Source organism: Clinocottus analis, unplaced genomic scaffold (genome assembly GCF_023055335.1).
Source record: "Clinocottus analis isolate CAN_PGR_092001 unplaced genomic scaffold, fCliAna1.0.p SCAF_20, whole genome shotgun sequence".
NCBI lineage: Eukaryota > Metazoa > Chordata > Actinopteri > Perciformes > Cottidae > Clinocottus > Clinocottus analis.
Window position 1 is genome coordinate 11,707,300 of NW_027175932.1, and position 13,482 is coordinate 11,720,781.

The window sequence follows — 13,482 nt, forward strand, 5'->3', positions numbered from 1 at the left end:
GAATGTATAGTACACACTCTATAGCTAAATGGAATGTATAGTACACACTGTATAGCAAAATGGAATGTATAGTACACACTCTATAGCTAAATGGAATGTACTCGTTACTTATTAGAATGTATGTTGTCATGGTGATTCTAGAAATTAATAGGCTGCATTAGGTCAAGTGGTACTGGTTAATGTTTTATCACTCATTTTCTTTTATGTTAGCAGAATGTGTCCACTTGTTCGCAGGATTAAAAGGGATTTTTTCTTTTTTTGATACATTTGACTGATCAGTTCATGGGGAAAAAAGGGCCTTTAGATGAGGTGGTTGTCAAAGTGAAGTCCAGGGACCAGCCGAGGTCCTACAGCTTGGTCCAGTTCTCCACAAGGGTAAAAAGTCTAATGGTTACCAATATAATCTAGATGTAGTCTGAATATCTGGATCAGCGCTGCACCCATGCACAATGGATTAAAGGAGTAATGTGATGGAGGGACTCTAGCAGCGCTAAAAGGAGGGTCAATATCAGACTTAGAACCAGCAGGTAGCCAGAAGCACGACTCCGAATGAATGTCAATGTTGCTCTGTGTCTGCTGTATGTCTAAATAAGCACATTTAATTAATAAAGACTTAATAAGATGTCAATGTTATGTCTAAAGTACAGCTTGTGCTGCTGCCCCCAGGTGGTCAAAAGGAATATGCTCTAAATATATTCAACCGCTGCACAAAAAGTCATTTCCACAGACTGTCCAAGTCGTCTGAAACGCCTCAGGTGGCATGATTTCTATTCCCCCTAAAGTTAGTACCTTCATTTGTGTTTCGATGATGATTCAATAATTTCTCAAATCAGGTGTTTGACTTTGTAGAGATGTGGTGACTGCATATGATTTACGTTATCGGCCTTTTCATGCCCTCCACAGCATTTGACAAGCTGACAAAAGGTTCTCGGTCTGGAGCAAAGGATGCCTCTTTAATTTACATTTGGCCATCGCCAGCCTTTTGACAGGGAATCTGCAAACGGCACAAAACAAAGCAAAGAAGAGAAAGAGTGGTCTTGTTCTTCTAGAGCGCTGAAACCTAGAGCCACAGAGATTCTGAGAGCAGCAAATCACTTCCAACATGTACTGCATATTGTCTTGAGGGAGAGGGAGGGAGACGGAAAGCAAGGAGGCTGATGGGAAATGTGCAGCGAGTTAACAAGCAAATGCAGATGAGTGAAGCTGAGGGTCATGGCCGTTCATCCTGATGCTGCAGGCTGAGACCGGGCAAATAATTGGACTGGCTTGTTTTAAGTTGTTTCATTTAGTCAGTCACTTTGTTGAAACAAAGGGGTTCAAATTAGGATTCTTTTTTTATCACCTTAAATGTCAAGGCGAAAACAAATGAGCAGAGGTGGATCTAAACATTAAAATGTTTTTAATAGGTTTGCAAACTTTAACACATTATGCGGCACGTCAACATCATCAAAATGTGTTAATAATAAAGAGCTCACATGCTAAAATATAATGAATAAATACAATATAGTTTCTGATGGGTGGGATTGATAGAATATATAATAACACTAATCTTAAACACTAATCCTAATTTTGTTTTTTTAGGTGGCAAATGTAATCATACTTAGTAACACTTATTGTTAACACGGTTACGAAAGTAATTACTGCCAGTCAAGAACAGAAAATGCAGAGTAATTAATATAGATGATTCAATTAAATATCAAAGCGCCTTTTTTTCGTGACCCAGGCGACTAAATATGTGAATAAGAGTTTATTGGTTTTCTTTCTGGTTCTCCTGCAAAAAAATAAATACAATATATATATATATATTTGTAATGTCTTGTGTTGTACTAGTACAGGAGTGTGTGAGGTCATACAACACTGCGACGCCCCCAAGCGGAGGAGAGCGGCGTTACAGCACCAATGCCTGCTAAAAATAGGCCGAGTTAAGTTTCGGTTTCTAATCATCAGAAACGACACCGTACTTTCCGACTCCACTGAACCCGACAGACGCAGGCGCTCAGCTGCAGTTGTCTGTCCAGTGGGTGTCGGGAGGCGGAAGGATACGCGGAAGGAGCCGAGCCCAAACCATGGAGTCCGTAATACTGAAGTTCATCCTCGATAATCAAGGAGCTGTCGACGCCGATTATTTGACGTGTAACCTCGGCTCAGGCGACGCTATTGATGATATCATCCGCAACCAGGAGAGGTTTGCCCTGTGTTGTCCCTTCGGGCAGCAGAAGGTGGTGGCCAGGACCCGGCTGAAGATGTGCAGAGTCATTGCGTGTCCGGGGCCCTGCAACAAGCTGCACCTGTGTAAAAAGTTCCTCTTCACCGGAAACTGTCCGTTCAGGTAACTTAAATAGGTTAGGCACGAGGCTTAACGTGAGTGCTGGGCAGGAGAGGCCTGCGACTATACTTCAAATATATCTTAGTTGTTGTTTTTAAATTTAAATTCGATTAATAGACATTTTCTAAATGTAATTAAAGCCATTCAGTGCATAACGATATCAGGTTCGTTTCGGTGCGTTTAATGACGTGTTTGAAAGGCCTCGACCTGCGTGATGCGTTCATGTACCTTTGTTATTCAAGTTGGCCGACGGCGCTGTTGTAAAGTCTCGCAGACGCCGACGGGCTAGTGGCCGTTTATCAATACCAAGTACACAAAGTACAGACTTGTGTACTCCGTCCAAACTGTCAAGGACAGGAGGACGGAGGACGGTCTTTCTACAACTGGAACAGCAGCTGACTTGATGACATCATCATCAGCTGGTGTGTGTGTGTGTGCGGGTGCGGGTGTGTGTGTGTGTGTGTGTGTGTGTGTGTGTGTGTGTGTGTGTGTGTGTGTGTGTGTGTGTGTGTGTGCGCGCGCGCGCGCTTGGGCAGCGACTAATGACAGTCCACGAGTACAGAGAAGAACACATATTGAGACACGGCCTTTGTGTGTCACCCGAAAGTAGGGGCCATAAAATAAGCATATTTTCCAAATAGTCACTGTAAATTTTGAACCAAATTCTCACACTTTGTATATACCATACCTTTTCCGGAAGCAACCGTATTTTCTAACTTCTGTTTTCACGTCCTGTGCTTTTTCATGACAGTACAAGATGCAAGTTCTCCCATCAGCTGGACTCCGATTACAATATGGCGTTGCTGACAGAGCATAAACTGGAGAGTCTGAGTCGGACGGAGCTGCGCACGCTGCTGCTGCAGACCGACAACTTTCTGCTGCCCGACGTAAGTTGGACTTCAATCAGAGCGGGTTTTCCAAATTCCGATTCTCGGATCAGTTGCCACCGCCTACGGAAGGGGCCCTCCTGAAAACATGATGGTTTGAGACCCTCGAGCCGGGGTGTCAAACATACGGCCTGGGGCCAGATCTGGCCCGCCAAAGGGTCCAGCTCGGCCCACCAGATAATTGTAAAAAACTTTTTTTTCAATTGCAATTACAAGACAGAAGGTGCACCATCAAGGATCTTGAGAAAAACAGCCGTTGTGACAAAATTCAGGGACAAATTACAAGCTGCAAATGGAGGATAAGTTTTTGGGACAATTCACTGTATTTTTCACCACGAGGGATTGTGTTACAAGTCTTTAAAAATGGTTCACGCCTTTGGGCTTTATGTTTCTAGTCTATTGTAGGAAGACCTTGTAGAATTTTCTTGCCTTGCTTGATTGTAACCACCCTTTTTTCTCCCTTTACCAGATATGTCACAATTTCAACAATGGCGGCGGCGAGTTCGGCCTGTGCGGGGATGGCTATGACTGCAAGAGGATGCATATGTGCGAGAGGTATATGAACCGCGACTGCAGCTGCTCCAAGCCCCATGATTTTACCTCCTCACAGCCGTACAAGTGCCTGCATGAGAGAAACGTGCCCGATGACCTCATTCCCTCCCTCAGGGCTGTTTATGCGAACATAATGGCCTTGAAGTACATCGACAGAAAGAGCGCCGACAATGGTCTGGACCCAGAACGAGGGCAGTGGAACCGAAGAGGAGGTGGTCAGCGGGGCAACAGAGGTAACATGGGCAACAGAGGTAACATGGGCAACAGAGGTAACATGGGCAACAGAGGTAACAGGGGCAACAGAGGAAACGGGGGCAACAGAGGCAACAGGGGCGGCAGAGGCAACAGGGGCAACCAGGGCGACAATCCTGTGCGGCAACGAACCACTTCCCCCGACGACCTCGCCGTGAATGTTGATGATTTTGACCTGTACACCGAAGATGGACTAAGCGCCGCGCTGCCGCTCAATTTCTTCGCCAGTAACGTCTCCCACAATAGCCAGAACAGAAAACTAAATCTGGATAAAACTTCGACAGCCACCAGCGGGCGAGGCGGCAATAGCGCCGACCATCAACCGCTGCAGCAAACCAGCTCCACTAACGACATGCTCGCCGCTACGGCCAAAGCCTACGACGCCTTTGCCAAGGCAGAGGATGGCGTTGGCGGCAGCGGCGGCGCTAGCGGCAATGGCGGCGGAAAACTAAATCCCACAGCTGCCAGGGAGCGATGCGGCAATAGCAGCGACCATCAACCGCTGCAGCAAACCAGCTCCATTAACGACATTCTCGCCACCATCGCCAAGGCTAAGGCCGCCGAGGTTGGCGGAGGCGTTGGCGGAGGCGTTGGCGGAGGCGTTGGCGGAGGCATTAGCGGAGGCATTAGCGGAGGCAGTGGCGGTGGCGGGTCGAGCACAAGGCCAAGGCCCGTCAGAGGTGAACTACGCCCGCTGCAAACTCTCTCATTACAAATGTCGTTTGAGAGAAAATGTAAAAAATGAACACAACACTTCACGGTGCTCTTTTTGTTTTTGTCCTTCAGATAAAACGGAGATATGCATGTTCTTCATCAAAGGACACTGTAAACACGATGGTGAGTACATGACATGTCGTCACATTAAACAGAAATAAATGCAGTTGTTTTGTGATTGTCAAACGTTTTTTTTTTGTATTCATGATCAATGTCTTCTCAGAGCAATGCTTTAAAGTCCACGACAAGATGCCGTACAAATGGGAGGTCAGAGAGGGCGATCGGTGGGCCGCCCTGCCTGAGAACGAGGCGATCGAGAAGCACTACTGTGACCCTAAAAACACATACAGGTACAGTATGATATACCCGATACATATAGATCTGGGTAGATATGGAGGTCTATATGGACTCTGAGGCAAACAGCTGGCTCCTCTCAGCCTCCCTAATGCTCTCTAATCCACACGTTACATTTTGTTTGTTTGATCCCGACAACAACTATATCATGAGAACAAGAATACCAACGTAAAAATAAAATCCCGATGCAGAGATATTTGAAGCATTTTGCGTCTCTAGTTCAATATAATACTGGTTTGTTGGGTTGGACATGCAGCAGAGGAGCATCACTCTGTGTAAATCAATGACATAGTTTATTTACTGAGAGAATCTGGTTGTTTAGATTTCTTCTTACCAGTGCAGAGTGAACTCACCATGAAATATTGTTTAATTTGTCCTTCTGTAGCTGGATTAAAAAGAAAAAACACTTAAAATATGATTTAAGACCCGTAAACATGAGCTGTAAGGTCATGTTTTGTTGGAAAGAAATCTCAATATTGATCCAAATAAAACCGATACTTCTGCACGTAATAGATGACTCGCTGTTCAAATGAAGTGAGCTGTATGAATTAATGGTTATTAATTTCTTCTGTATGTTAGTACCGGCAGCCCACCAGTGCATTTCGACACGATGACCCGCGGATCGGACAAAGTGCGGCGACTCTCGACCACAAACTCTGTGCTCGAGCCCACTTACCTCCACACCACCGAGTGGGTTTGGTACTGGGAGGACGAGTGCGGGAAGTGGACCGTTTACGCCTCGGCTGTGAGTATCTGGAGTTATTGTCGAGGCCGGGTGACTTGGAGATGACAGCAGGGCACGCTAGTTTAAAGGCTGGTGCAGTGGCCTCGTCGCCTATCCAATAAAAACTAAGGTCGTTACTTGGTTGCTCCCTGATGTGTAATTGATGACCAATGTCCAGGTGTACACGTCCAGGTAGTTTATTAACAGTTGCATATTTCTTGATACAAAACAAAATGATAACTACGTCCTGGCAGAACCTTGGCAGATGATCAAACCCATAAAATAAACCCAACACATATCCCTATGTTACCATATTGACATCTCCTGTACCACGGTCAAAAACAGTTTGCTTCTGCAATGAAGCAACAGCTGGCACTCGTGCGCCTCCTGATTATATTGCCTCGTCTCACTTGACCGAATACGTCCCTCAGTGGTGGGAGGTCCAACATACCAAAACACAAAAAATGTCACGAATCTCCTGTGATCTGTCACATTCTTTTTTTTTTAATGCTTTATGGGTAATATTCTGAAAAGGGGACGTCCCAGTACTCGAGCTAACCCTGGTGTATACTATCTGACCATTACACTTTGTCTGATCAAGGTTTGAAGTCGTTGCTCCGATCACGCCACGCCACACAGGCCGTGTAAACATTGACACAGTTCCTCATCGATAAGGAACCGGTGTGAGTTGGCAAACGGAGGAGCGGCATAGGGAATGGCACCAACAGCGGAAGAAAAAAATGTACTCTGTAACATTTTGCAGTCGTGCCACAGCCCTAAACGCTGCTGTGGCGTCTACAGCTCACTCCGGAAACCTTTTGCACACAATGAGAAAAAAAAAAGAATAGTGAAGCTTTGCCAAAGTACAAGTCCTCTATCGCATTATCAGTTTGTAGATGGCGCTCCGGCTGCATGGCGGTGAACGCCAGGAGAGAGATTAGCAGCGGAGGAGATCGTAGCCTGGTTGCATGAATTATAATTTGTCACGCTCGTGTCGGACGATTGAATTGAGACATTTTACTGGAGCGCCCTCAGCTGAAGCGGATCCCACTTTCAAAGCTGAGCTCGTCTCAACAGTTGTACTTGTGTCCTCTGAGGTTGCAGATTTCCTACATTCAGACACAGCATGTGAACACAGCGTTATCATTATGAATTAAAAGTGTCGGGATACACGTCCCAGTTCTGATGAAAACCCCATCAGGGATCAGACGGCATGTTCACGCTTAGTCAACTGAATTCAAGTGCTGAAATTTAAATTTTTGTATTTTAAACTTGAATTCATTTACATTTTATTTTAAAATGTTTTTGCTGGACAATGATGCAAACATATTGCTACAAATACACCATTAAGTAACATAATCTATATTTGCTTTCTTGCAGGGTTAGATTCAAAGATTTTTTTGTCTTCATGTAAAATATGAAACTAGTGCTGGAAGCTGGTTAGCTTAGCTTAGCATAGAGCTTAGCATAAAGCTTGCTGTGGTTGGCGTATGAGATAAGTGTGTAACGATGGGCATTGCACTGAATTAACTGCAGCAAACAATTTGAGTTCTGCAGGTAAAAGTCTTTTTCAGACACAATAGCAACTCGCTCCTGATTGGTCACTCGTCACGTTTTGAGGTAAAAAAACTTCTCTGTCTCGCGTTGCAGGCGGCTGGACAAAAAGCAGCGAACATGGACAGCGCCACGCTGGAGCTGAGGTTTCTGGCCAATGACAAAGATGTGGTGGACTTCACCGCCGGTTCACAGTCATACTCACTCAGCTTCCCGGGTAAACAAATATCACACAACAGATCTCTCCGTTTCCACTCTCGTGCATTTTGAAGAAGTCATGTTAATATCTTCTTTTCCCCAGACATGATACAAACAAACAAGCATTACGGCACCAAGAGGCCGGTGAAAAGACGACCCCAGTTTGTCTCCGCGAATGACGTCCTAACAAGAAGAGTGAGGTACGACGTCTCAAATGTGTTGTGTTGTCCCACTCGTGTTTTCCACCTTCACCTCACAGTACAACTAATCGTGCTTTGCTTTCGAAACACAGAAGGCCACAGATTATCACCGGAGTACCCGACAGCTGGGACAAGAAGCAGATTCCACCAACGGGATTCATGGTATTGTGAATGCACCACGTCTTAAAAACTGCCTTGGAAACGTAACTTACAAGCGTCTATGATTTTGGCTAACATTTGTGTCCACTGCTTAGAAGTTATGCGAATGTAAATGCTGTGACGTGTTTTCGAAAAACAAGACTTAACTGCTAGAAATAGCCGAATCCACGACATCATTGTATAGAGAATAAAAGTCAATATTAGCACTGAGCTAAATGTATTTTTCCAAGTCCAGCAATGGTGTTTTCTAGATGTTTTCACTATAGTCACGACGTGAAGCAGACTGGGTTTTCAGAAAGTCTATTTATCTTTCTTTTGTCACTCAAACTGGTTAAAAGGGGAACAAGTGTTCTGTGCCGCTGAAGACACATGGGGGTGAGTCACTGATGCACAGGGTGGGATGTTCCTTCATTACAATGAACATGACACGGTTGCTCATCAGTCCCATTCTGCTGCGGTAGATAGTCCAAATACATATTAATCCGCTGCTGAAAATAGTCCCCAACAAACACACAGTTGTCTCTTGTTGAAGTAATGTTGGATAAAGATCACAGGGCCCAGCTGTGTTACTTTCGGCTTTAGATAAAACTATGCATTCATGACTCATTTACATTACATTTATTCATCTGATGCTAAATAAACTCAACCATGTGGGAACCCATTCAGAAAGTGAAGATTTACATCTACAGTAGGATCCAGTGGCATAGTGCCACAGACGGAGTAGTACATTTCAAAAGTAGAGACCCTCTAACACACTGTTGGCTTTGGTCTTTTTGTTTTTCACAGTAATAATAAATAATAATTAAAAAAAATAAGGAGCAAAATTGCTGCCTCGAACTAATGGAGGAAGAAGGACAGACTGTGTCATCAATGTGAAGCCAGGTCGACGGCCTGCAGTCCAACCCGCTGCACCTGGAGGCCAAAGGCACAGCAGCAGCAGCAGCTTTGACCCGTAGAGGTGCTGATGTGTCATAAAGAAAAGTCATAAATGCTGCAGGTCGTTGTGCCACCAGCAAGAGCAAAGCGGTCGTTCTTCAACATTGGCTGCAGGTGACTCGAGCGCTACAGCTCCCTTTCAGCCGGCAGCCCGTTTAAACTGTTTGCTGTTGATACATTCAATGGAGAAGACAGAAATTTGACTTAGTGTTGCTTAATATTCACATCAGGGCGTGTGTGTTGTGACGATGTCTGCATATTTCTTGTATAACTTGGAGAGGATCTGTGTCTGAACCTTGTCCTCTCACTACTGGGTTCCCTCAAGTCTCTGTCCTGGGTCCTCTCCTCTTCTCTTTGTACACCAAGCCCCTTGGCTCGCGTGGCTTTTCCTACCAAAGCTATGCTGATGACACCTTTCGTATCCCCAATCAGAAACACAGGTAGTAGCACGAATCTCTGCCTGTCTGACAGACATCTCTCAGTGGAAGATTGAACTACCTTTCCTTCAAGGAAAAGGCTCTCCCACCAACAACCTGACTATTACCTTTTAACAACTCAGTGTTGACCCCGACTGCCAAGAACCTCGGTGTGACACTGGACAGTCAACTCTCCCTGACTGCCAACGCTGCTGTGCAACATCAGGACAATATGTCCCCTTTCACTCAGAAGGCGGCACAGGTTCTGGTCCGGTCTCTGATCATCTCGCGCCCTGACTCCTGTAACTCCCTGTTCTGACTTTGTACTCATGGTTGAATGCACTTAGTGTAAGTCGCTTTGGATAAAAGCCTCAGCTTAATGAAATGTAATGTCGTCACAACTTGTTTCTGCTGCCCCGAGAAAAATATGTTGAAGCATTAATTGTACGCCTGTTTGAAAAATAATTCTGTTTTTCTTTGTGTGTCTTCCAGCGAGTCCCCCTCCTGCGGTCCTTGGATGAATTTAAGGAGCTCGAGACTCTTTTCCGTCAATCTCTGAGGGGCTTTGACATCGTCAAAATTGAGAGGATTCAGAACAAAGCCCTTTGGGAGCTCTTTCAATGGTACGTGTGGGATTTTAAAATGTCATCCATCCGAGTGGTTGTGTGTTTAACATCTTCTCAGGTTGTCATTATAACAGATAACCGGCACTCTCAGGTTAATAACGCAAGACTGTGCAACTTTTTCAAAGAGGAAATAACACGTTCACGTATTAGTATTTATTATTACCGTGTGGTTGCCAGTAGGTTCCAGTTCCTCTTAATGTTAGCACTCGTTCCCAAAGGTATCGGCTTGACTTACAGTTTCTGATTTATCCTTCCTCAATAAAGGCAGAAGAATCAGATGAAGAACAACAACCACGGGCGCAACGTGACCGAAAAACAGCTTTTTCACGGCACCGACTCCAAATACGTAGACGTCATCTGCCACACCAACTTTGACTGGAGAGTCTGTGGAGTTAATGGAACTGTTTTTGGTCAAGGTGAGCTGAAGACATACGCGCTGTGGGCCACTTACTGATTTAATAATGTAAAATGTGCAGTTGCTGTATTCAATTAAGAGGATTTAGTCTGAGAGGACAGGACTGTTTCTTAGATCAGAGCCTTTCACATAAATCTAAAGGAACAGTTCACCCAAACCAAATGGAACTTATTGTTTACCTCATGTGTTGTCAGCTGACACATTTGGTCTAATATATGTTTCTGGGGCAGTTTAGATGTCTGTAACCAGTTTCATGTTGGAAATATATTCTTTCTAACGGCTTCAACCGCGTCACCAAGCAGATGCTGTAAAACATTAATGGCGTCCTCTTTGCTAGCTTAGTGGCGTTCGCCCTGAAAACTTCTTATTGTGAGAAAGGAAAAAATATTTTTCTTTTAGCAAAACAAATAATTGTTTATTCAACAATACAGATTAAGCAAAACGCTTGAATAATCCCTGGTTTATTTACGCTATCAACCTACTGTCTTTCCACATACTGTGTAATAGCGTTACAATAATCCCCAAAATGTTAATCTCCGTGTCCAAACACAGGTAGCTACTTTGCCCGGGACGCAAAATACTCCCACAGCTACACCGGTGACGCTGATGTCAAATCTATGTTCATCTCCCGGGTGCTGGTGGGCCACTACACCAAGGGGCACTCCAGCTACCGCCGACCTCCCGCCAAGGACGGCGGGGACATAAACTTCTTCGACAGCTGCGTCGACGACGTTATGAATCCTTCCATCTTCGTCGTGTTTGACAAGCCCCAGATCTACCCCGAGTACCTGCTGCAGTACAAGGCCACGCAATCATCCGTCACCACCATGTACCCCGCGGCGCCAGCACCGGTGGCGAGACCAGTGCCGACCCCAGTGCCGACCCCAGTGCCGAGACCAGTGCCGACCCCACTGCCGAGACCGGCTCACCAACCGACCTACAGCACGAATTTTTCTCTGTCCAGTTCACCCACATACAGATCCAGCTCATATTCTTACACCCCCCCACCACTCTCATATTCCCCACCCACCCGTCGAGTACCTCGACGAACGCCATCTCCTCCTACACCCCCCAAGAAGAATGATTCCTGTGTCATAGCTTAGGGACGAGGGTGCCGTGAGGGCAGGCCTCTTTTTTCTCTTCTTTATGAATAATGATAATTCAAGGAGCTTGATGGCGCTTGTGCAGACTGCGTTGGGTAGTTTGACAATGGTATCCATTAAAGAGTGCAATGAGGAGTAGAGTGACTTTCACACAGTTGTATCACTTAAGAGTGTTTGTTTATGTGGAAGAACATGCTCACACTACAATAATCAATCACCAGGATGAAGACAGTCGAGTAGAGGGAAATATAAATTCAGTTCACAGCAACCGATTTTTCATCCTAAAGTAAGTTGACTTAGCATTTTTTCTTTTATCGCTACATCAACTTTTCCCTTAAAAACAAAATTGTTGTGATATTTCGACTTTCTACTTTATTTCTGTCCCACTAAAAACCGACAGGTGGGAAAGCGCTTATTGAGGTGTGGTTAACCTAAATGTTCATGAAATGCAGAGACAGACATTTGCTCAGGGAATTGTATTCATCACAACGGCCTTCAAATCGTCCTGTCTCTAATGACCAATACATCCTGTATAGCAATCATTACAGACAATATTCTGCTGCATAGCTCCTCAACCAGTAGAGGGCGACAGAATCCTTATCTGCGTCCTAAAATGAGTCATGACACTAATAGCTTTTTTTAAATACGGTTTTGTAATATGTTTGTAGGATGTTTGAAGTTAAAGCACCTTTTCTAGCTTTTTTCGGTTTGAGTGTGTAACAGTAATTTCCAAATTGTACTGTTGGAAAACTCTGCTGATTTTGTGCTTTTAAATCAATAAATCAATAAAATAAATGCGTAAACTGTACACAGAAGCACTGTTTTCCTTTCAGGGTTGCGTTATATGGACTTGTTTGTTGCCGTTAAAAGCTGCACTTCTTCCTCCGTCTCAAGTGAATTGAAAAGGCCACCAGCGGTCGGGTGGATCCTCTTAGGGAAATGAGGCAGGGCATGAAAAATGATCAATATGACCGCTGGAGTTTTCCTGTGACATCAGAGATTAAGCCTGGAACCCCCCCGCCGCACAGTATACATTCACTGGTAATCACCTCCTGTTGTTTGTCCTGACAGTCAGCAGTGGGAATGTGAATATGGCTGCATGTCAAGATGAGAGTTCCCTCTACATTTCTGCAATAATCTATATGAACATGAGTTTGCTCTAAACTCGAGCGCATTTGTGACAAAACCACTGAATTATCACTGCAGTTCCCCTCAGCTCCACGAAGCATTATAGCGTCTTCTAAAATACATTAAAAAATCAAGCACAATATCTAAAAGCAATTCAAGAGAAGACACTTTGACAGATGCGCTTGAGAACTCAGCCGTCTCCATCTTGTTTGTTTGCAATGTATTGTAATGTATCTCAACCTATTAACTTGAACTGTTATGCAATTTCTACAATGTATTTTCTTTTTGTTTTACTGCTTAGTCTTTACATTTGAATGATTAATGGCATTTTTGTTTCTACATATTCTTTCCTTATATTTGTATCCTTTTTATTTTCAAATACCACTATCGACGTCGAAGAGTGGAGGTTCACTCTGTCCGTCTTTAGCTTCCAATCTCTCCTGCATAACTCTGTCAAATAAATAAAAACTCTGAATGGGATAACTCACAGAATGTGGTAGACCTGTCATTCACAAGATAGCCACACCCTGAAGCGTACTGTGCTTTACGGTATGTTATACTTTACGGGACCTTTTATATTTCGTACATTATGGGACCATAATTTGCTAAATGAACATCATGCTGTATGGAAGAAGACTTGAAACTAGCGACTGAGACCATAAACTCATGTTTACAATGTTTCCTGAGGGAATAAATTAAGTCAGAAGTAAAGTCATTTTCTTGTAGACTTCCATACAATCAAACTTCTTGACCAGAAGAGTCGCCCCCTGGTGGCCATTAGGAAGACTGCAGGTTTAAGGCACCTCCATGTTGGCTTCCCTTTGGGTGTGTGTGGCACAATACAAGTACTTAATAGAAATCATTCCAGCTGGTTAAATATCATGTTCTCAATGTATGCAAACCCGTGCCATTTCAAAGTAAAACTACATGAACAATTC

At 44.3% G+C, this 13,482-nt stretch overlaps 1 protein-coding gene across 2 annotated transcripts; it reads left to right on the plus strand.

The window, feature by feature from the left end:
- The first annotated feature begins 1,979 nt into the window (after positions 1–1,979).
- Positions 1,980–11,756, plus strand: si:ch73-252i11.1 (uncharacterized protein LOC553517 homolog). 2 transcript variants are annotated; one of them, XM_068585951.1, is made up of 12 exons: positions 1,980–2,329; positions 3,078–3,213; positions 3,683–4,697; positions 4,804–4,854; positions 4,955–5,081; positions 5,665–5,830; positions 7,460–7,580; positions 7,665–7,761; positions 7,854–7,923; positions 9,765–9,895; positions 10,163–10,314; positions 10,866–11,756. In XM_068585951.1, exons 1-12 carry the CDS (start codon positions 2,067–2,069, stop codon positions 11,414–11,416), a joined length of 2,880 nt encoding a protein of 959 aa, XP_068442052.1. In that variant the 5' UTR covers positions 1,980–2,066; the 3' UTR covers positions 11,417–11,756. The 2 variants fall into 2 exon arrangements, with proteins under 2 accessions (XP_068442052.1, XP_068442054.1); XM_068585953.1 differs by having other exon boundaries at positions 3,683–3,998.
- The last annotated feature ends 1,726 nt before the right edge of the window (positions 11,757–13,482 follow it).

Bases quoted from the DNA above. Each gene is read 5' to 3' on its own strand.
- si:ch73-252i11.1 (XM_068585951.1), top strand. From the start codon at position 2,067: ATGGAGTCCGTAATACTGAAGTTCATCCTCGATAATCAAGGAGCTGTC. The intron at 5,082-5,664 runs GTACAGTATGAT...TCTGTATGTTAG, and splicing joins GACCCTAAAAACACATACAG to TACCGGCAGCCCACCAGTGC. The intron at 7,581-7,664 runs GTAAACAAATAT...TCTTTTCCCCAG, and splicing joins ATACTCACTCAGCTTCCCGG to ACATGATACAAACAAACAAG.